This window comes from Salvelinus fontinalis, chromosome 13 (genome assembly GCF_029448725.1).
Source record: "Salvelinus fontinalis isolate EN_2023a chromosome 13, ASM2944872v1, whole genome shotgun sequence".
Lineage (NCBI taxonomy): Eukaryota > Metazoa > Chordata > Actinopteri > Salmoniformes > Salmonidae > Salvelinus > Salvelinus fontinalis.
Genome location: NC_074677.1, coordinates 44369078 through 44393404, shown reverse-complemented (window position 1 = coordinate 44393404; position 24327 = coordinate 44369078). Strand labels below are relative to the sequence as shown.

The window sequence follows — 24327 nt, the reverse complement described above, 5'->3', positions numbered from 1 at the left end:
GCCAGTGTGCTTGCTAATTCAAGAGGGAAATCGTTCGTTCTGGATCGAAATAAAGACGTTTCTGAACAAAGGACCCCTTGGAGAACATTCTGATGGAAGATCAACAAAGATAAGGACCAAATTTGGGATGCTTTTTCATATATCTGTCGAACTGTGCTATGCTACCGTTTGACTAGAATCAATGCTGCTGTGTGCTAGCTAATGTAGTAGCTAATATAACGATATATTGTGTTTTCGCTGTAAAACACTTCAAAAATCTGAAATATTGGCTCTATTCACACGATCTTTGTCTTTCATTAGCTATCCACCATATATTTTTCTGAAATGTTTTATGATGTGTAATTAGTAGTTGACGTTGGTGTCTGTATTTTCTCTGGCTACTCCCGTGCGATTTCTGACTAGCTATGATGGGAGCAGTAATGTAAAACTGATTTATAGCTAAAATATGCACATTTTTTGAACAAAACATAGATTTATTGTGTAACATGTTATAGGACTGTCATCTGAGGTAGTTTTTTCTAGGTTATTTAGGTTGGTTCTAGGTTAGTTAGGTTGGCTTGTGCATGCTACTTGCATCCTACTTGTGCTGTGAAAAATGTCTGTCCTCTTTTTTATTTGGTGGTGAGCTAACATAAATATGTGGTGTTTTCTCTGTAAAACATTAAAAAAATCGGACATGTTGGCTGGATTGACAAGATGTTTATCTTTCAAATGCTGTATTGGACTTGTTAATGTGTGAAAGTTAAATATTAAAAAAAAATAGATTTTGAATTTCGCGCCCTGCACTTGAGGTGGATGTTGTCATAGGTGTACCGGCGTCGGGCTGCACCCCTAACAGGTTAAGGTTTTTTTCTTCTGGTTATTTTGATCTTGTTCCTTTTTGAGTAATTTGTCTTATTTCATCATTCAGTGAGCTTAAAGCATCAAACAAGCTCAATGCATATACATTTCTTTTTACAGTCGATTGGTCAAAAGAACAGACGACTTTCGGTTGACCAACATTTTTTTTTTTTAGCCGGGGACAGCCCTACTTGATCCTAAGATCCAAAAATAAACTTTTCTATGGACCAATATCTACATTCCAACACTCCAAAAAAAGCATGGCTAACACGGAACCCAAACCGGCTGCCCGTGTGCGCCATCGTGCATACATTTATTTTGTCCAAGCTTGCACTTGCTAGCTAATTTGTCCTATTTAGCTAGCTTGCTGTTGCTAGCTAATTTGTTCTGGGATATAAACATGGAGTTGTTATTTTACCTGAAATGCACAAGGTCCTCTACCCCGCCAATTAATCCACACCTAAAATGGTCACTCGAATCGTTTCTAGTCATCTCTCTTCCTTCCAGGTCTTTTCTTCTCTTGACTTTATATTGCGATTGGCAACTTTCATAAATTAGATGCATTACCGCCACTGACCTCATTCGTCTTTCAGTCACCTACGTGGGTATAACTAATGAGGAGATGGCACGTTGGTACCTGCTTCTATAAACCAATGAGGAGATGGGAGAGGCAGGACTTGCAGCGCGATCTGTGTCAAAAATAGAACTGATTTCTATTTTGGCCCTTGGCAACGCAGATGCTCGTTGGCGCGCGCAATAATTGAATAACATAGATTTCAACTTTTATTTTACAACGCTCACACACGCGACGCGAGCGGTGTAGTCAGCCTGTAGGGGCTTCTGCGAAATCCATGGCCAAAGTGTTGCAGTTCAGTTTAGCCCGCACTCGGCAAGCCTGCCTTGAAAACATCTCTTTCCCAAAGGCTTGTACTATCTATGACAGCATCAGCAGTTAGCTACCAACAGCTGGCAGACATGTTTACGTTTTGTTCGTTTTATAAGTGCTTTAAGATGGAAGAAGTCAGCTAAATGTGGTCGCTCTATAGCTAGCTAACATTAGCATAGAGGTAGCAAGCAAGCTATTTCTTTCACTTACCCGATTCATTTCCATGCCATTGATAATGCTTGCGGTCTCTGCTGGTACTGTTGTCTGTTTTTAGATGCTTTAGAAGCCACGTTAATGGTTGTGATAGCATCCACTTTGAGAAGCAACTTCTTGCTGAATCCCTCCAACCATTGTTGATAGCTGTGGAAGTTCTTGGATGAAATGTGCCCCACCGAAGTTAGAGCTGATTTGGATTACCTCAAACCCAACTTTTAGAACAACATTATACTATTATAACAATTGATTTAAGAGTTTGTAATTTGAGAATGTTTTCTTGAGGTGCTGTAAGTTACTATTATATGAGTTTCTGGCATTGAGAAATAGGTGTTACACTGTCTTTTAAAAGGTGTGCCCCATCTCAGGCCGGTTTGTAAACCTATTGCGCCCACTTGGGCTTCGGATGTGCTGTGTGAGGACCCTTTTAAACTGATGGATTCTGTGGATCTGAAGATCCTCTCCTACAAGACCACCCTGCTTGTGGCTTTGGCCTCGGCTAAACGCGTTGGAGATCTCCACGCCTTATACCTTGACTACACCGCCCGCGTCGCATGTGCGAGCATTGCAAAATACATTTTGAAATCCATGTTATTCAATTATGGCACCCACACTGCTCGCGCGTATCAACGAGTGTGTGCGTTGCCAAGGGCTAAAATAGAAGTACTTTCTATTTCTGAGGCAGATCGCACTGCAAGTCCTGCCTCTCCCATCTCATCATTGTTTTATAGAAGCAGGTACCCTCGTGCCATTTCCTCATTGGTTATACCCACGTGGGTGATTGAAAGACGAACTGTGTTGCCGGTCGTCATGGTAATACTATGAAAGTTTAGATGCCAATCACCATATAAGTTCAAAGATGAAAAGGCCTGGAAGGAGGAGAGATGACTAGAAACGATTCGGTTGACCGTTTTATGTGTGGATTAATTGTCTGTAGACCCTGCCACATACATCTCGTGTCTGAGCCGTTGAATTGTGACTCAATATTGTCTCTATACTGACATTTTGCCTGATTGCCTTACGGAGGGAGTAACTACACTGTTTGTATTCGGCCATATTACCAGTCACCTTGCCATAGTTAAATACTGTAGTTCGCGCTTTCGGTATTTCAACAATCCACTGTTTCTGGTTAGGGTACGTTTTGATAGTCACAGTGGGTACATCATCTCCAATACAATTCCTGATAAACTCAGTCACCGTATCAGTGTTTTCGTCGATGTTGTTGTCGGAGGCTACCCGGAACATGTCATATTTGGTTGTAATGTTTTACGTCAAGGCGGGTCAACCATCTTTTAGGAGGGCTAATAGGTGTGCAGGCTTTTATTCCTGTCCACCTCTAAAGGTGTCAGCATGCTTCAGTTCAGCTGGTGCCTAGCTGAACTCGGCTAGCCGAACCGAACACGTGTACTTGCATACTCCCTTAAATGACCTTAGCTTGAAAAACGAGAAAAAAGCGTCAATATGACCGTTTGTCCATTTTGAAACGCATAGCCAGTATACATTACCTCAAAATAGTCCGAATGAATCAAAGACAAAATCTGTCATTAATTTTGCCAAGGAGATCTTAGTCGTGCAATTTTACATCTAACTAAGATATTTGGTGCTGTATTTCTCCATGAAAAAATGTGCATGAAAATGAGTCGTCTCTTGTTGAATGACAACAAAGACTTTATTGAAGAATCCCTACTGTTGACCAGGATCATAGACTTCGACTCCGAATTCAGCTTGCCCCCAGAAAAAATGTTGCGTGCACTCACCGAAGTCCAAAACGAACAAAAGCGTCACATAATGTCATGCTAATATATGCACCAACTCTGTCGAACTGTTTAGGCTGGGAAGCATGTGGATGCCTTAGCAACCCACGTTTTAGAAATGAGCTGCTCAACCGGATCTTGATAAAACTGTCTCTGATGTGTTTGAGCAGGGCTTGATGAAAAGCCTGCACACCCAGTAGCTCTCCAGACTGAGGGTTTACCACATGCGTTTTATACAGTTGCCTAACAGGTATTCATTCTACTTTGTAGAATGAAGTGCCTTGCGCAATGACAGGAGATGGTACATGGGACGAGAGAGCAGCCTCCCAGTGTTGATACCACATTACACTTACTTTTGTATAGAGAAACGCAACCAATTGTTGGTCATAGAAATTTGGTTAAAAGTGATGGGAAAATCATGAGATTCCATCTGTCAAAATGTGTATGAACCCTGTTACTAGCATATGCGCCTAAATATTTTGCTGTGTGACCTGACCTGGAATTTTGATTTAGGAGCACCAGTGAACCTAGAAGAAAAAAAAGCTTTAGTACCTCAAAATGTTTCATTGGGCTCCTAAATGTCTTTGTGTGCATCTACATTTGTCAAATTAGGCACACACGTTCTCATTGTAAAAGAAAAAAGTAGACTCTAAGGATGCCCTTAAGGTCATGAATGTCCTACAGGCCTCTAGCTTTTGAGCTTTTTCCCTTTTTGCCGCCTCTGTTTGCTTCTGAGGAGCAGCGGGTGTTACATGTCCGGTACGAGCGTTACGTATGTACATTGAGCATTTCTAAACAGCATCTCTCCCACTGGATTGTGGAGTCTATTTCTCTGGCATATGACAGCAGGAGGCAGGAATTACCTAACGGTTTACACTGTGCTTACGGCTGGAGAGGGAGAGGGTCATTTGGCAGTGTGTAGATTGTGCAATACCTGGGTACCGCACATTTTCCTGTTGGGTTGTAACTCTGGGTAGACTGCCGTGGACCATTTCATTTGGTGTCCACTGGGGTCGTCTTGGGCGTGATTTTGTATCCCCGTAGCTGTGTTGAACCGAGTTGATCGACTAAAAGGGAACGTACAGATGACCAAAACTACTGTTTACTGAAGGAGGGAAACAACGTACAACCACTGTTCGGCCCACACCGCCCAGTTCTGGACTCGGTGAAGCTCGGTACTGAATTGAAGGAATTAATCCGGGCTTCGGGTTATCACCTGTGGAAGGCGGCCTTATCAGGCGTGATTCTAATTGTCTTCAGCAGAAGGCGCAATCATGCCAACTCCCCATAACTGTGTTTTACCTCGTTTCCTTTCTTCAGGAAACAGTAGTTATAGTCATAAGTAACTGTACGTTTTCTTTCAGCTTGACATGCCTCCTCGTTGACCTCTGCGCTATCTCTCTTATCCAAAAGCCACCATGGCTGAGGAGCGGAGGCCGAAGCAGTGCACTGTGGTTCTGCCCACGGAGTCAATGAAGGCCATGGCAGAGTCCATAGGAGTGGGGCAGCTACAGGAGGAGAGCTGTGCCACCCTGAGCGAGGAGGTCAGCTACAGAATAAAGGAGATCGCCCAGGTAAGAACAGGGCCGTGTTCCGTAGGGCACACAGTAGCAAAATGATTTGCAACAGAGAATGATAAACGGTGATCTTATTGGACGACTCATTCTGACATGTCGCACCTCAGTTCATATCAATACCAATGAACACAGGGTAATTGTGTTATGAAATGTGATCCTTTGCTCATATCTTCTGTTTTCCCCCTCCCTTTGTCTTCCAGGACGCGTTGAAGTTTATGCACCACGGAAAGAGATGTAAACTGACGACCAGCGACATAGATCACGCTCTTAAACTGAAGAATGTAGAGGTGAGGGGGACTATACTACGCCATCATGGAGAAATGGTTCTTTCTTTGGAGAACTTTTTGCAGGACCTCAATGAAGTACAGTATATAGGCTATATTGAAAGGAGCATTTCAGGTTTAATTTGCATAAGCAGACTTGTCAATTTAATGATATCAATCAATTGGTGGTATACTGTGCCTTTGGAAAACATTCAGACCCCCTTGACTTTTTCCACATTTTGTTACGTTACAGCCTTATTCTAAAATGGATAAAAAAAATGGTCAGCAATCTACACACAATACCCCATAATGCGAAAACTGTTTTTTAAACGTTTTTGCAAAAAACAACAGATAACATATTTACATCAGTATTCAGACACTTTGCTATGAGACACGTAATTGAGGTCAAGTGCATCTTGTTTCCATTGATCATCCTTGAGCTGTTTATACAACTTGATTGTAGTCCCCCTGTGGCAAATTCAATTGATTGGACATGATTTGGAAAGGCACACACCTGTCTATATAAGGTCCCACAGTTGACAGTGTATGTCAAAGCAAAAACCAAGCCATGAGGTCGAAGGAATTGTCTGTAGAGCTCCGAGACAGGATTGTGTAGAAGCACAGATCTGGGTCCCCAAGAACACAGTGGCCTCCATCATTCTTAAATGGAAAAAGTTTGGAACCACCAAGACTCTTCCTAGAGCTGGCTGCCCGGCCAAACTGAGCAATCTGAGGAAAAGGGCCTTGGTCAGCGATTGTCACTCTGACAGAGCTCTAGAGTGTCTCTGTGGAGATGGGACAATCTTCTAGAAGGACAACCATCTCTGCAGCACTCCACCAATCAGGCCTTTATGGTAGAGTGGCCAGACAGAAGCCACTCCTCAGTAAAAGGCACATGACAGCCCACTTGGAGTTTGCCAAAAGGAATTAAAGACCCTCAGACCATGAGAAACAAGATTCTTTAGTCTGATGAAACCAAGATTGAACTTTTTGTCCTGAATGCCAAGTGTCACGTCTGGGGGGAACGCGGCACCATCCCTTCGGTGAAGCATGGTGGTGGCAGCATCATGCTGTGGAGATGTTTTTCAGGGACTGGGAGATTAGTCAGGATCAAGGCAAAGATGAACGGAGCAAAGTACAGAGAGATCCTTGATGAAAACCTGCTCCAGAGCGCTCAGGACCTCAGACTGGGGTGAAGGTTCGCCTTCCAACAGGACAATGACCTTAAGCACACAGCCAAGACAACGCAGGAGTGGCTTCGGGACAAGTCTCTGAATATCCTTGAGTGGCCCAGCCAGAGCCCGGACTTGAACCCGATCAAACATCTCTGGAGAGACCTGAAAATACCTGTGCAGCATCGCTCCCCATCCAACCTGACAGAGCTTGATAGGATCTGCAGAGAAGAATGGATGAAAATCCCCAAATACATGTGTGCCAAGCTTGTAGCATCCTACCCAAGAAGACTCAAGGCTGTAATTGCTGCCAAAGGTGCTTCAACAAAGTACTGAGTAAAGAGTTTGAATTCTTACGTAAATGTGATATTTCATATATATATATATATATATATATATATATATATATATATATATATATATATATATATATATATATATATATACACTGCTCAAAAAAATAAAGGGAACACTTAAACAACACAATGTAACTCCAAGTCAATCACACTTCTGTGAAAACAAACTGTCCACTTAGGAAGCAACACTGATTGACAATAAATTTCACATGCTGTTGTGCAAATGGAATAGACAAAAGGTGGAAATTATAGGCAATTAGCAAGACACCCCCAAAAAAGGAGTGATTCTGCAGGTGGTGACCACAGACCACTTCTCAGTTCCTATGCTTCCTGGCTGATGTTTTGGTCACTTTTGAATGCTGGCGGTGCTCTCACTCTAGTGGTAGCATGAGACGGAGTCTACAACCCACACAAGTGGCTCAGGTAGTGCAGTTCATCCAGGATGGCACATCAATGCGAGCTGTGGCAAAAAGGTTTGCTGTGTCTGTCAGCGTAGTGTCCAGAGCATGGAGGCGCTACCAGGAGACAGGCCAGTACATCAGGAGACGTGGAGGAGGCCGTAGGAGGGCAACAACCCAGCAGCAGGACCCCTACCTCCGCCTTTGTGCAAGGAGGTGCACTGCCAGAGCCCTGCAAAATGACCTCTAGCAGGCCACAAATGTGCATGTGTCTGCTCAAACGGTCAGAAACAGACTCCATGAGGGTGGTATGAGGGCCCGACGTCCACAGGTGGGGGTTGTGCTCACAGCCCAACACCGTGCAGGACATTTGGCATTTGCCAGAGAACACCAAGATTGGCAAATTCGCCACTGGCGCCCTGTGCTCTTCACAGATGAAAGCAGGTTCACACTGAGCACATGTGACAGAGTCTGGAGACGCCGTGGAGAACGTTCTGCTGCCTGCAACATCCTCCAGCATGACCGGTTTGGCGATGGGTCAGTCATGGTGTGGGGTCGCATTTCTTTGTGGGGCCGCACAGCCCTCCATGTGCTCGCCAGAGGTAGCCTGACTGCCATTAGGTACCGAGATGAGATCCTCAGACCCCTTGTGAGACCATATGCTGACACATGCACATTTGTGGCCTGCTGGAGGTCATTTTGCAGGGCTCTGGCAGTGCACCTCCTTGCACAAAGGCGGAGGTAGCGGTCCTGCTGCTGGGTTGTTGCCCTCCTACGGCCTCCTCCACGTCTCCTGATGTACTGGCCTGTCTCCTGGTAGCGCCTCCATGCTCTGGACACTATGCTGACAGACACAGCAAACCTTTTTGCCACAGCTCGCATTGATGTGCCATCCTGGATGAACTGCACTACCTGAGCCACTTGTGTGGGTTGTAGACTCCGTCTCATGCTACCACTAGAGTGAGAGCACCGCCAGCATTCAAAAGTGACCAAAACATCAGCCAGGAAGCATAGGAACTGAGAAGTGGTCTGTGGTCACCACCTGCAGAATCACTCCTTTTTTGGGGATGTCTTGCTAATTGCCTACAATTTCCACCTTTTGTCTATTCCATTTGCACAACAGCATGTGATATTTATTGTCAATCAGTGTTGCTTCCTAAGTGTACAGTTTGATTTCACAGAAGTGTGATTGACTTGGAGTTACATTGTGTTGTTTAAGTGTTCCCTTTATTTTTTTGAGCAGTGTATATATATATATATTTTTTTTTTTATACATTTGCTTACATTTCTAAAAACCTGTTTTTGCTTTGTCATTATGGGGTATTGTGTGTCGATTGAGGGGAGGGGAAACGATTAAATACATTTTAGAATACATTTTTTACCTAACAAAATGTGGAAAAAGTCAAGGGGTCTGAATACTTTCCGAAGGCATTGTAGTTATTGATGGAAGTCACTACACTGGTCCCTGCACCATTTCAGTTTGTCTGTATCTATACAGCCATCACAATATTAGTCATCCCAGTGCTTGGGTTCATAGCGGCCGCCTCTCTGTCCTCTCTCCTTCACAGCCTCTCTATGGCTTCCAGTCGCAGGAATTCATCCCGTTCCGCTTCGCCAGTGGAGGAGGGAGAGAGCTTCACTTCTACGAGGAGAATGAGGTGGACCTCAGTGACATCATCAACACACCCCTCCCTAGAGTCCCCCTTGACGTTTCTCTCAAAGGTATTATTATTGTGTTTTTTGGGGGGGGGGGGGGGGGGGGTTTATAAAAACACAACTAATATAGATATATAGAGAGAGAGATAGAGATATATATATATCTCTATCTTAAACTATTTCAAAGGTATACCTTTACTGATGTTGATTACATTGAGTAAGAAGATTCACGTGTACTGTGTTATCTACACGTCCTATGACAGTTTTTGATTTTGTTGATCATACAAGCTCTTGTAACTCTCCTCTCTCTTGTTTTCTGTTCCTCAGCTCACTGGTTAAGTATTGAAGGTGTCCAGCCTGCTATACCAGAGAACCCACCCCCAGGTGAGACGTCTGTTTGTCTGTCTGTGTTTGTCTATGTCCGTTTTTCTCTATCATCTACTTGAGAAAAGCAGCATAATTCTTCAAACAACCACATTTGCAGTATGTGTATATTTACACTATGTATACAGTGCCTTCGGAAAGTATTCAGACCCCTTGACTTTTTCCACATTTTGTTAAGGTACAGCCTTATTCTAAAATGGATTAAATAATTTAAAAAATCCTCGGCAATCTACACACAATACTCCATAATGAAAAGTGAAAACATATATATTTTTTTTGCAAATGTATTACCAATAAAAAATCAGAAATACCTTATTTACATAAGTATTCAGACCCATTTGAAATTGAGCTCAGGTGCATCCTGTTTTCATTGATCATCCTTGAGATGTTTCTACAACTTGGAGTCCACCTGTAGTACATTCAATGGATGGAACATGCTTTGGAAAGGCACACACGTCTTTATATGGTCCCACAGTCGATAGTGCATGTCAGCAAAAACCAAGCCATGAGGTCGAAGGAATTGTCTGTAGAGCTCCGAGACCGGATTGTGTCGAAGCACAGATCTGGGGAAGGGTACCAAAAAATGTCTTCAGCATTGAAGGTCCCCAAGAACACAGTGGTCTCCATCATTCTTAAATGGAAAAAGTTTGGAACCACCAAGACTACCTAGAGCTGGCTGCCCGGCCTGACTGAGCAATCAGGGGAGAAGGGCCTTGTTCAGGGAGGTGACAAAGAACCCAATGGTCACTCTGACAGAGCTCTAGAGTTCCTCTGTGGAGATGGGAGAAGAACAACCATCTCTGCAGCACTCCACCAATCAGGTCTTCATGGTAGTTTGGCAAGACGGAAGCCACTCCTCAGTAAAAGGCACATGACAGCCCGCTTGGAGTTTGCCAAAAGGCACCTAAAGGACTCAGACCATGCGAAACAAGATTATCTGGTCTGATGAAACCAAGATGTCACTTTTTTGGCCTGAATGCCAAGTTTCACGTCTGGAGGAAACCTTGCATCATCCCTACGGGCTACGGGGAAGCATGGTGGTGGCAGCATCATGCTGTGGAGATGTTTTTCAGGGACTGGGAGACTAGTCAGGATCAAGGCAAAGATGAACGGAGCAAAGTACAGAGAGATCCTTGATGAAAACCTGCTCCAGAGCACTCAGGACCTCAGACCGGGGTGAAGGGTCACTTTCCAACAGGACAACGACCCTAAGCACACAGCCAAGACAACACAGGAATGGCTAAATGTTCTTGAGTGGCCCAGCCAGAGCCCGGACTTGAACTCGATCGAACATCTCTGGAGAGACCTGAAAATAGCTGTGCAGCGACGCTCCCCATCCAACCAGACAGAGCTTGAGAGGATCTGCAGAGAATAATGGGAAAGAATCCCCAAATACTGGTGTGCCAAGCTTGTAGCGTCATACCCAAGAAGACTCGAGGCTGTAATCGCTGCCAAAGGTGCTTGAACAAAGGACTGAGTAAAGAGTCTGAATACTTTGTCATTATGGGGTATTGTGTTAAGATTGATGAGGGAAAAAAACAATTTTATCCATTTTAGAATAAGACTGTAACGTAACAAAATATGGAAAAAGTGAAGGGGTCTGAATGCTTTCCGAATGCACTGTATACCATCACCCTTCTGTCCCCTTCTCTTTCCCTCAGCCCCCAAAGAGCAGCAGAAGACTGAATCTACAGAGCCTCTCAAAGCGGTCAAGCCTGGTCAGGAGGAGGAGGGCTCCATCCAGAAGGGCCAGGGAGCTACATCTGCAGAGGCTAAAGGTCAGTGTATTCTCTGTTTGTAATGTCTACTGTCTCGCTATCCGTCTGTCTGTGTGTCGGTACTGTATGCCATCTTAAAATTGTACATGCACAAGTAGAGTTGGATTATTTGCTCTAAAATATGAAATAGAGATTTATTTAATTTTATGTGTGGGACAAAGCAAACCACGTGTGTGTGTCGCAACTGATGAGGAACGGGCTGTCTTACCGTAAGTGAATTCATTTATAAATCATGGACTGGATAGAAGCAAAGTCTACCGTCTTCAGAACTGGATAATAATTGCTTTGTCTCATCCTACTCTCTTAATAGGCTGTTTGTTTTGTCTCTAATAAAACTGTGATTTGAGAATAGCCTATAGACTTCGACTTTCATTCTCGTTCTTTTTGAAAGCGGCAACTTTAGGGCAACCGTATTAGAATATTTGGGAAATAGGCTACTATTCACAACTTGGATTTGTCTTAAAGCTTGTATGATAGACCTAGTAGGAGGATAGGTTATTGGCCATTTGGTTTTCAACCTCAAATGGAGAGATTTGTCCGCCTCGCACGGATCATACATTTTTTTATAAGCTTAAACTAGATTGTTCTGTACGCCATTGATGTTGTTTGTTCTCTCTCGTTATTAGTCCCCTGGCTACCTTACGTTTTTAGGCTATTCAAACAACTTTTTGAGATGGACTCCAGCCACCCTAGCCACAGACTGTTCTCTCTGCTACCGCACGGCAAGCGGTACCGGAGCGCCAAGTCTAGGTCCAAAAGACTTCTTAACAGCTTCTACCCCCAAGCCATAAGACTCCTGAACAGCTAATCAAATGGCTACCCAGACTATTTGCATTTCCGCCCCCCCCCTTCTTTTATGCTGCTGCTATTCTCTCTTTATTATCTATGCATAGTCACTAACTCTACCTACATGTACATATTACCTCTACTAACCGGTGCCCCCGCACATTGATTCTGTACCGGTACTCCCTGTATATAGCCTCGCTATTGTTATTTTACTGCTTTTCTTTAATTATTTCTTACTGTTATTATTTACTTAACCAACAATGCAATTAAGGAAAATGAAGGGCTTGTAAGTAAGCATTTCACTGTAAGGTCTACCTACACCTGTTGTATTTGGTGCATGTGACAAATGAAATTTGATTTGATATGGATGTATGACCATCTAAGATATCAACATTTTAACCATGTTTTGAGGCTATTATACAGTGTTTTATTTTTTACATTTACTTTGGCGTAAAACAAGCTTATATGTTGGGTTGTTATAGGCTTTGGTTTTTACATTTGTTTTGAGATTGGACTTTAGCACGTATAGCTTGTTAGCACAAAGGGCGCACCGATAGTCAGTATGCGTTACATCTGTGCTGGTTGCCATCTCGTTAGTGGGAAGGTGTTTCACCTGTGCTGGCCCAGGTGCTATTTAAGAGTGGCTGGCCAAGTGCTCCAGTGGTTTTAATAGATGCAGAGGGTTAATACCTTTAGTTGGCTCTCCCTATTTTGATTTCTAGACCAACAATCCTTGAACTGATTTCCCCGATTTCATTTTGCTCCACCTTTGTGGTTTGCTTCCTGGTGTAGGTTTTTCTTTTGTTTGCCTTTTCTTGGGCAAATTTAGTGTGCGCTCATGGTGGGTGTCTATTAAGTTGCTGTTGGTAGTCAACTTTCAGTGGACACTATTGTGAATTTTTCAGTACATATGTGGCAATTATTTATTTCAGAAGGAGCCAGCAAAACTAGCGCATTCTATATGTGCTCTGGATCATTAGACACCATTAGACATGCACCTGTCTGGGGGTTGGACACGACTGGTTATTCCTGTAACTGTGTTATGGCCTACTATGTACTGTTGCTGTGGTTACACATCTTGGGTCTTTTCCAGAACAAGGGTGTCCCTTTCAGAGGAGTTAGCAGGATGACATGTATGGTTATTCCTGTAGAGTGCCAAGGTCTGTTACTATTGTCCTACATGCATGAACCTGGCTTAAGGTGAGTGCAGGTCTATTTGTGTCTATTTCTGTGGCTCTACGGGTTCCATGTCCTAATATGAAGGCAATATGATAACGGTGGCTAAATGCCAGAGGTGATGAGCCATTAAGAGGAGTTACTATGAGTGTGACATAAGGAGGACAAATGTATAAGTAGTCTGTGCCAAGACTGGAAGGCAGTTGTATTCATGAACCAGCTCGGCTTTTGTTATGAAGTAATGAAAAGTCTATTTGAACTCACAGGCTCCGGTATTTGTGAAATATGATTGACCGAATATTTCCACGACAACACTGCCATGAGTGTCTTTCAGAACCCCTCCTAATACCCCACCTGTTTTGGATGTTGGTCAGTGACTCTTTGTTAGTTCCCCTATCTGTTTGAGCGACTTGGGTTTCTTGTTGGGGAACGTAACAGGGTTCTGATGGGGTACAACAGTTGAACTAAGCTCATGAGGCATTTCTAAGTTGTACCCATTGATTCTTGAAGAATATATATCATTAACTTATAAGTCCAACAATTGATGTAGCAGCTGCAGACAGCCCCATTTTTAAGGAAAAGCAATTCCTATTTAATAAACGTTTGTTTGCATCTCTCTCTCTTTCCCTGTGTGTTTTTCTACCCCCCCCCCCCTCTTCCCAGGTAAGAAGGATGGTCTGATGAGGATGAAGCCTCGCAGTACTCACGAGCTCTCAGTGGAACAGCAGCTCTACTACAAGGAGATCACGGAGGCCTGCGTCGGGTCCTGTGAGGCCAAGAGAGCTGTGAGTCAACTGTTTATTGAGTGTGCATTTGTGTATGTGCGCATGTGTCGCCTCCAAAGTGATTGGCACACTTGATAAAGATGAGCAAAAGACTGTGAAAAAAACCAATACAAATAGAATAGCTACACCACATGGCTTAATTAGTGGATTTGGCTATTTCAGACACACTTGTTGCTGACAGGTGTATAAAATTGAGCACACAGCCATTGCAATCTCCATAGGAAAACATTGGCAGTAGAATGGCCCATATTGAAGAGCTCGGTCACTTTCAACGTGCCACATTCATAGGACGCCACCTTTCCAACAAGTCAATTGGTCAAATTTCCGCCCTGCTAGACTAGAGGTTCCCTGGTCAACTGTAAGTGCTGTTATTGTGAAGTGGACAGGTCTAGGAGCAACAACGGCTCAGCCGCGAATTGGTAGGCCACACAAGCTCACAGAACTGGACTGCCAAGTGCTGAAGCGAGTAGCGTGTAAATATTCTGTCCTCGGTTGCAACACTCACTACAGAGTTCCAAACTCTCTCTGGAAGCAACTTCAGCACAAGAACTGTTCGTCAGGAGCTTCATGAAATGGGTTTCCATGGCCGAGCAGCCGCACACAAGCCTAAGATCACCATGCGCAATGCCAAGCGTCGGTTGACGCCACTGGACTCTGGAGCAGTGGAAACACTTTCACTGGAATGTTGAATCACGCTTTACCATCTGGCAGTCTGACGGATGAATCTGGGATTGGCGGATGCCAGGAGAACGCTACCTGCCCGAATGCTTAGTGCCAACTGTAAAGTTTGGTGTAGGAGGAATAATGATCTGTGGCTGTTTTTCATGGTTCGGGCTAGGCCCCTTAGTTCCAGTGAAGGGAAATCTTAACACTACAGCATACAATAACATTCTAGACGATTCTGTGCTTCCAACTTTGTGGCAACAGTTAAGGGAAGGACCTTTCCAGTTTCAGAATGACAATGCCCCCGTGCACGAAGCGAGGTCCATGCAGAAATGATTTGTCGAAATTGGTGTGGAAGAACTTGACTGGCCCTGACCTCAACTCCATCGAACACCTTTGGAATGAATTGGAACGCGGACTGCGAATCAGGCCTAATCGCCCAACATCCGTGCCCAACCTTACTTATGCTCTTGTGGCTGAATGGAAGCAAGTCCCCGCAGTGTCAGAATGAAAAAAAACAAAAGCAATGTGTTTGGTTCAAAGTGCCTCCACTCTTCTGAGAAGGCTTTCCACTAGATGTTTCAACATCCAGAAGAGTGGAGGCTGTTATAGCAGCAAAGGGGGGACCAACTCCATTTTAATGCCCATGCTTTTGGAATGAGATGTTTGAGCACCCATGTTGGACTGTGTCTACATACTTTTGGGCATGCAGTGTACCTCTCCCCATCTTCACAACTTTGCAATACAGTCTGCTACCATTCTCAATAGTCTCCCAACCAGGTTTTCTATACCTGGTGGCTTATCATTATTGATGGATAACAACCGTTTTTCCGCTTCTTCCACACAAACTAGACCAAATTCAAAACGGCAATCCTTCTCTTTCATTAGTAGATCTTCAGTCCAAAAATATGATGGTTCACCATTCAAATCAAGTCAAAATCAAATTTTTGGTCACATACAGATGGTTAGCAGATGTTAATGCGAGTGTAGGGAAATGCTTGTGCTTCCAGTTCCGACCATGCAGTAATATCTAACAATTTCACAACAACTGCCTTATACACACAAGTGTAAAGGATTGAAGAAGAATATGTACATATAAATATATGGATGAGCGATGGCCGAACGGCATAGGCAGATGCAGTAGATGGTATAGAGTACAGTATATACATATGAGATGAGCAAAGTAGGGTATGTAAACATTATATAAAGTGTCATTGTTTAAAGTGACTAGTGATACATTTATTACATCCAATTTTTAATTATTAAAGTGGCTAGAGATTTGAGTCAGTATGTTGGCAGCAGCCACTTAATGTTAGTGATGGCTGTTTAACAGTCTGATGGCCTTGAGATAGAAGCTGTTTTTCAGTCTCTCGGTCCCAGCATTGATACACCTGTACTGACCTCGCCTTCTGGATGATAGCGGGTTGAACAGGCAGTGGCTAAGGTGGTTGTTGTCCTTGATGATCTTTTTGGCCTTCCTGTGACATCGGGTGGTCACCACGCTGTCCGTGTGGGTGGATCATTTCATTTTGTCCATGATGTGTACACCGAGGAACTTAACTTTCCACCTTCACTACTGTCCCGTCGATGTAGATAGGGGGCTGCTCCCTCTGCTGTTTCCTGAAGTCCACGATCATCTCCTTTGTTTTGTTGACATTGAGTGTGAGGTTATTTTCCTGACACCACACTCCGAGGGCCCTCACCTCCTCCCTGTAGGTCGTCTCGTCGTTGTTGGTAATAATTCCTACCACTGTTGTGTCGTCTGCAAACTTGATGATTGAGTTGGAGGCGTGCATGGCCACGCAGTCATGGGTGAACAAGGGAGTACAGGAGAGGGCTGAGAACGCACCCTTGTGGGGCCCCAGTGTTGAGGATCAGCGGTGTGGAGATGTTATTTCCTACCCTCACCACCTGGGGGGCGGCCCGTCAGGAAGTCCAGGACCCAGTTGCACAGGGCGGGGTCGAGAACCAGGGTCAGAGTTTGGAGGGTACTATCAAGCTGCCAGTTGAGGACTTGTGAGGCGTCTGTTTCTCAAACTAGACACTCTAACCCAAACTTTTGGAACGGTAGTGTATGTGTGCGTGCGTGTGTGGTTTTCTTATTTTCGCATCACGTCATCTCTCTGACCCAGTATGCGTCTCTTCTCTCCTTCAGGAGGCTCTACAGAGTATCGCCACAGACCCCGGGCTCTACCAGATGCTTCCCAGATTCAGCACTTTTATTTCTGAAGGGGTGAGCTGTTTTTCCTGTCAATTACTCTCACCCAGGGCTCTAAGGTGCAACCAATTTGGTCGCATATGAAACAAAGTATTTAGCTGTGCAACCAGGAGTTTTATTTTGGGAGCACTTTTGTGACTAGGAGAAGAATCTCCCAGATAAAAGTGGTTTTAATGATAAGGCCACTGTCGTGTCTTTGTCATCATTAAAGGTGAAGACTGTTATTTTATCAAATCAATTCTCTGTAATTATTATTACGTGATTAAACTAATCGTGTAAATTTAATTAACTAGGATGTCGGGGCACCACGGAAAATCTTCAGATTCCAAAGTTATAATTTTCTGAATATAACTCTTCAGATATTTTAATATCTGATCAATTAGTCTTCTATTAATTAATTATTCTTTACATTACGTCAGTCTTATTTCAAACGTTGTAGAATTCTTGGTTATCTGCACGAACCCAGCCTAAACCATGAATCCTCCATAACCTATATAAATAGGTCCATGTGCACCCTGATATTGAGGGTGCGCCATGCGGCCGTGCCTAATGGGGAAAGGGGGTGCACCATGCGGCCGTGCCTAACGATGAAACGGGGGGATGGAGCCGGTCGGGCGCAACCCAGGCGACATGGAGATGCGGGGATCTGAGATCGGGCTAGAGCCAAAGCCACCCTCCCAAACCTCCTGGCCCAGAACCCCTTGCCGAGGGAAGGGAGAAGTGGAGGGCGTGGGCCCCCTACCCTACCCAGTCCTCAGTCATAGATACTCCCGCCGTTTACCCGTGTTTTATTGGTCTGTTTTGCTTGATGGCCCTCCAATCTGCACTTGTTAGATGGCCCTCCGACCTGCAACCGTTTTCTACAGTTATGTGCTCCCTTTCTTGAAGTGTATCTTATTTGGGCTTATAGATCGAGTCAATCCTTCATCAGATGAACCGCAATATGTCGGCTAAAGGGATTTAATTAATTAATGCATTTGAAAGTTTTTAATATTGTGATAGTGAAGAGCAAAATTCCTCTCAAGAGAATTAACATTACAGTTACACCAACTGGTAGGTTAATCACACAATTGTACAAAATGGTAAGAGAACTGGTGAAGAAAGTTACCCCTCTACATGCACATTTCTTTACCGGAATCTCTAAATGGAAATACTGGCAGATTCATAAAATGTCCTTTGACAGTAGTAGATCTAATTACATTTAGAGGATTCTAAACTCATATCTAAGGTGCTTTTATACAATTATAATGCAGGGTTAAAAAAAAAAAATGTTTTAAAAGGTTTCTGTTTACTAAGTAGTCTTGCTTGTCTCAGCAGCGCGAAACGGTGCTGAAATAGTTGACCACACGCGGGTAGTCTATTGCTTGTTGGGGGGGATTTTCACACGGTAGCCAGGCTATTAAACTAATTGTTGCATAACAGATCAGAACTCCTTAACATGCGTTACTGTATGTGTTTCGATATTCTCTCGCTCTCTCTCTCACGCACTTGCTGTCTTGACCTCTGAATGCTCGGCTATGAAAAGCCAACTGACATTTGCTCCTACACTCTAAAAAGAAAAGGTTCCTGGAGTATCCTATAGGGGATCTTCAAATTGAAACTGTGGGGGAACTCCTATAAGTTCTTCGATGAACCCTTGAAAAAAGGTTATTCAAAGAACCACTTATAATGGTTCCTTGAAGAACCTTTTTGGGGTTATTTTTTTTTAACTCCCTGTCCATGTAACGGTCCTGACCAGTTTTATGTTGTTTTTGTATGTGTAATTGGTCAGGGCGTTAGTTTTGGGTGGGCAGTCTATGTTATCTGTTTCTATGTTGGTTTTGGGTTGCCTGGTATGGCTCTTGATTAGAGGCAGGTGGTTTGCGTTTTCCTCTAATTAAGAGTCATATTTAGGTAGGGCTTTCTCACTGTTTGTTTGTGGGTGATTGTCTCCTGTGTCTGTGTTATGTCTTACACCATACGGGATTGTTTCGGTTGTTCGTTTCGTTTCGTTTCGATGTAGTATGTTTCCTGTCCGTAAGTGTTACGTGTTAGTTATGTAAGTTTATGTTCAGGTTTCGTCTACGTCGTTTTCTTGTTTTGTATTTTTTGAAAGTGTTTTGTTTTTCGTGTTGCCATCAGCGTTATAAATAAAAAGATGGCTTATTTCCCTCAAGCTGCATTTTGGTCTGAAGATCCTTCTCTCCTCACCTCGTCCGAGGATGAGGAGAGCGACAGCCGTTACAGTCCACCCTCCCTTAATAATAATAATAACAATATTGACAATTATTGATTTAAATAATTCATTGTTTATTTAGTTGCACCACAAATGTGAATTAATATTTACCAAACAAAACGCATTACAAAATTTCACCATTTCTGCAGACATGTCAGACCATAATAAATACAACATTTACTTTGTATAGTGCCTTTCATTACAATTTCCAGCAAGACTATTCAAGCTATCGACTCACTGATAGTTGAAGATGATGGGCGATCGGCAAAGGCCATCTGGAATCTGCTGGCATCACGGAACAACATCAACATCGCTCTAATCACAGTCAGAAGACAGTTGAAGGAACTTGAGTGGACTTATGGAAAGGCTCTGTAAGACATATTTTATATAAACTCAGCAAAAAAAGAAACATCCTCTCACTGTCAACTGAGTTTATTTTCAGCATTTTTAACTTGTGTAAATATTTGTATGAACATAACAAGATTAAACAACTGAGGCATAAACTGAACAAGTTCCACAAACATGTGACTAACAGAAATTGAATAATGTGTCCCTGAACAAAGGAGGGGTCAAAATCAAAAGTAACAGTCCGTATCTGGTGTGGCCACCAGCTGCATTAAGTACTCCAATGCAGCTCCTCCTCATGGACTGCACTAGATTTGCCAGTTCTTGCTGTGAGATGTTACCCCACTCTTCCACCAAGGCACCTGCAAGTTTCCAGACATTTCTGGGGGGAATGGCCCTAGCCCTCACACTCTGATCCAACAGGTCCCAGACGAGCTCAAAGGGATTGAGATCCAGGCTCTTCGCTGGCCATGGCAGAACACTGACATTCCTGTCTTGCAGGAAATCACGCACAGAACGAGCAGTATGGCATTGTCATGCTGGAGGGTCATGTCAGGATGAGCCTGCAGGAAGGGTACCACATGAGGGAGGAGGATGTCTTCCCTGTAACGCACAGCGTTGAGATTGCCTGCAATGACAACAAGCTCAATCCGATGATGCTGTGATACACCGCCCCAGAACATGACGGACCCTCCACCTCCAAATCGATCCCGCTCCAGAGCACAGGCCTCCGTGTAACGTTCATTCCTTCAACGATAAACGCGAATCCGACCATCACCCCTGGTGAGACAAAACCGCAACTCGTCAGTGAAGAGCACTTTTTGCCAGTCCTGTCTGGTCCAGCGACGGTGGGTTTGTGCCCATAGGCGACGTTGTTGCCAGTGATGTCTGGTGAGGACCTGCCTAACAACAGGGATACAAACCCTCAGTCCAGCCTCTCTCAACCTATTGGGGACAGTCCGAGTACTGATGGAGGGATTGTGGGTTCCTGGTGTAACTCGGGCAGTTGTTGCCATCCTGTACCTGTCCCGCAGGTGTGATGTTCGGATGTACCGATCCTGTGCAGGTGTTGTTACACGTGGTCTGCCACTGCGAGGGCGATCAGCTGTCCGTCCTGTTTCCCTGTAGCGCTGTCTTAGGCATCTCACAGTACGGACATTGCAATTTATTGCCCTGGCCACATCTAGTCCTCATGCCTCCTTGCAGCATGCCTAAGGCATGTTCACGCAGATGAGCAGGGACCCTGGGCTTCTTTCTTTTGGTGTTTTTCAGAGTCAGTAGAAAGGCCTCTTTAGTGTCCTAAGTTTTCATAACTGTGACCTTAATTGCCTACCGTCTGTAAGCTGTTAGTGTCTTAACGACCGTTCCACAGGTGCATGTCATTAATTGTTTATGGTTCATTGGACAAGGATGGGAACCAGTGTTTAAACCCTTTACAATGAAGATCTGTGAAGTTATTTGGATTTTTACAAATGATCTTTGAAAGACAGGATCCTGAAAAGGGGACGTTTCTTTTTTTGCTGCATTTATATATTTATTTATTATTTAACCTTTATTTAACTAGGCAAGTCAGTTAAGAACAAATTCTTATTTACAACATAAAGATGTTGATGAAGAAGCAACATTTGCCTCGGGATCCATCTCGGTTCAGTTTCAAGTCTGGTGGTTACAGTCCTAACACACTGCCGCCCATGTTTGCATTGCAAATGAGGGCATAAACTGGGTCAAGACGCCAGCAGAATAAGTAGACCTTTATGTAGTAAAATAAATAAAAAGACCTACAACACCTACGATAGACCTACAATATATCTAAAACATATATTTTTCATCTCTTCATGTAGGTCTCCTGATTTAAGCCCAATCGAACTTGTTTGGCATCAACTGAAAACATAACTCCGTAATGATACAATTCTCCCCCTACCCTCCTTGGCAAGAGTCTTTTGTCCTGCTAATAGTCCATTATGGGTGGATGGATGATTTATTTATTTATTCTCTGACTGGAAACGTTGTTTGCAGAGTTCACGATCTCATTTTCAAGTCCTTGTTTAAAAAATAACTATCTTTTTGAGATTATTTCGTTTTCCAAAAAAACAAAAGTGAGAGGTTGTAATCTGAATAAAGGGATGAAGGCCATTCTTGAACATGGGGTGAGACAATAGGCCCTTTTTAATTTTGGCTGGCTTGCCATTCCAAATCAAATTGAATATTTTTTCCTCATATCTTTTAAACAGGTCGCTCTCCACCTGACTCTCCACCAATGCCGCCTGGCAATCAACCAAAAACACAGCATCTACAGTGGAATTCCATTTCCAGCGAGACTATTCAAGCCATCGACTCCCTGATGGTTGAAGATGAGCGATCGGAAAAGGCATTCTGGGATCTTTTGTATGACTAACGCCTTTAGTGAGAAGGTCTAACGCTTTAATATTTAATCATTTCTGCCCTCCGAATTCATATAAATAGGCCCATGCGCATCTTCATCAGATGAACCGCAACATGTCAGCTAAAGTGATCTAATTCATGAATTCATAAAATCATGTGCGTGCAGGACAGAGGAATAGCAATTCTTACACTATTGTTCTAAATTCAATCACCTTCTTCATCCTCATTATTCAGCTCATCGAAATTCCAATTTGAAGTCGTGCACAATTATCAGTTTCTATTTGGTTTATATCGCCCATTGAAGCAGTGACACAGGGTACCATACTAAACCACAAATGACCTCTGAATCCCGCTGCATAATCTCAATTGTTTTCGTTGAGCAACCACTGTACATTAATGTGGATGCTACCATGATTACAGATAGTCTTGAATGAGTCATGTAGAATAGTAGTGAAGACATCAAAGCTATGAAATAACACATTGAATCATGTAGTAACCAAAAAAGTGTTAAACAAATCAAAATATATTTTAGATTTGAGATTCTTCAAAGTAGCCACCCTTTACGTTGATGACAGCTTTACACACTCTTGGCATTCTCTCAACCAGCTTCACCTGGAATGCTTTCCCAGCGTTCTTGAAGGAGTTCCCACATATGCTGAGCTGCTTTTTCTTCACTCTGCAGTCCAACTCATCCCAAACCATCTCAATTTGGTTGAGATGGGGTGATTGTGGAGGCCAGGTCATCTGATGCAGCACTCCATCACTCTCCTTGGTCAAATAGCCCTTACACAACCTGGAGGTGTGTTTTGGGTCATTGTCCTGTTAAAAACAAACGATAGTCCCACTAAGCGCAAACCAGATGGGATGGTGTATCGCTGCAGAATGCTGTAGTAACCATGCTGGTTGTGTGCCTTAAATTCTAAATAAATAACAGACAGTGTCACCAGCAAAGCACCATCACACCACCTCCTCCATGCTTCACGGTGGGAACCACATAGACACGGCGGTTGGAACCAGAAATCTCAAATTTGGACTCATCAGATCAAAGGACAGATTTCCACCGTTCTAATGTCCATTCCTCGTGTTTCTTGGGCCAAGCAAGTCCCTTCTTTCTGTTGGTATCCTTTAGTAGTGGTTTCTTTGCAGCAATTCGACCATGAAGGACTTCTGAACAGTTGATGTTGAGGTGTGTCTGTTACTTGAATTCTGTGAAGTATTTATTTGGGCTGCAATGTCTGAGGCTGGTAACTCTAATGAACGTATCCTCAGCAGTGGTAACTCTCGGTTTTCCTTTCCTGTGGCGTTCCTCATGAGAGAGTTTCATCATAGAGCCTGATGGTTTTTGCGACTGCACCTGAAATGTTCCGGATTGACTGACCTTCATGTCTTGAAGTAATGGACTGTTCTTGCCATAATATGGACTTGGTCTTTTATCAAATAGGGCTATATTCTGTATACCATCCATATCTTATCACAACACAACTGATCGGCTCAAAGGCATTAAAAAAAATAACTTAGGCACACCTATTAATTGAAATTCATTCCAGATGATTACCTCATGAAGCTGGTTGAGAGAATGCCAAGTGTGCAAAGCTGTCATCACGGCAAAATGTGGCTACTTTGAAGAAAAATCTTTTTTTATTTGTTTAACACTTTTTTTGGTTACTACATGATTCCATATGTGTTATTTCATAGTTTTAATGTCTTCACTATTTTTCTACAACGTAAAAAAAATAAAAATAAAAACCCTGGAATGTGTACAGTCGTGGCCAAAAGTTTTGAGAATGACACATTAATTTCCACAAAGTTTGCTGCTTCAGTGTTTTTAGATATTTTTGTCAGATATTACTATGGAATACTGAAGTATAATTACAAGCATTTCATAAGTGTCAAAGGCTTTTATTGACAATTACATGAAGTTGATGCAAAGAGTCAATATTTGCAGTGTTGACCCTTCTTTTTCAAGACCTCTGCAATCCGCCCTGGCATGCTGTCAATTAACTTCTCGGCCACATCCTGACTGAAGGCAGCCCATTCTTGCAATATCAATGCTTGGAGTTTGTCAGAATTTGTGGGTTTTTGTTTGTCCACCCGCCTCTTGAAGATTAACCACAAGTTCTCAATGGGATTAAGGTCTGGGGAGTTTCCTGGCCATGGACCCAAAATATCGATGTTTTGTTCCCCGAGACACTTAGTTATCACTTTTGCCTTATGACAAGGTGCTCCATCATGCTGGAAAAGGCATTGTTCGTCACCAAACTGTTCCTGGATGGTTGGGAGAAGTTGCTCTCGGAGGATGTGTTATACCATTCTTTATTCATGGCTGTGTTCTTAGGCAAAATTGTGAGTGAGCCCCCACTCCCTTGGCTGAGAAGCAACTCCACACATGAATGGTCTCAGGATGCTTTACTGTTGGCATGACACAGGACTGATGGTAGCGCTCACCTTGTCTTCTCCGGACAAGCTTTTTTTCCGGATGC

General features: G+C 43.4%; 1 protein-coding gene across 4 annotated transcripts in view; it reads left to right on the top strand.

Annotated features, from left to right (window-relative positions):
- The window catches only part of LOC129868768 (transcription initiation factor TFIID subunit 6-like), a 47429-nt gene that overhangs the window by 8614 nt on the left and 14488 nt on the right, over positions 1 to 24327 (top strand). For 2 of the 4 annotated variants that reach the window (XR_008761812.1, XM_055942986.1), the window contains exons 2-8: positions 5058 to 5267; positions 5471 to 5557; positions 9028 to 9181; positions 9443 to 9499; positions 11161 to 11277; positions 13903 to 14024; positions 16843 to 16920. Coding sequence is in view for 3 of the 4 variants with exons in the window: in XM_055942986.1 (XP_055798961.1) it covers positions 5112 to 5267; positions 5471 to 5557; positions 9028 to 9181; positions 9443 to 9499; positions 11161 to 11277; positions 13903 to 14024; positions 16843 to 16920 (771 nt within the window). In the remaining variant the exon portion in view is untranslated. The remainder of the gene's footprint in view (positions 1 to 5057; positions 5268 to 5470; positions 5558 to 9027; positions 9182 to 9442; positions 9500 to 11160; positions 11278 to 13902; positions 14025 to 16842; positions 16921 to 24327) is intronic. The other 2 variants (XM_055942987.1, XM_055942988.1) reach the window with 1 other exon arrangement.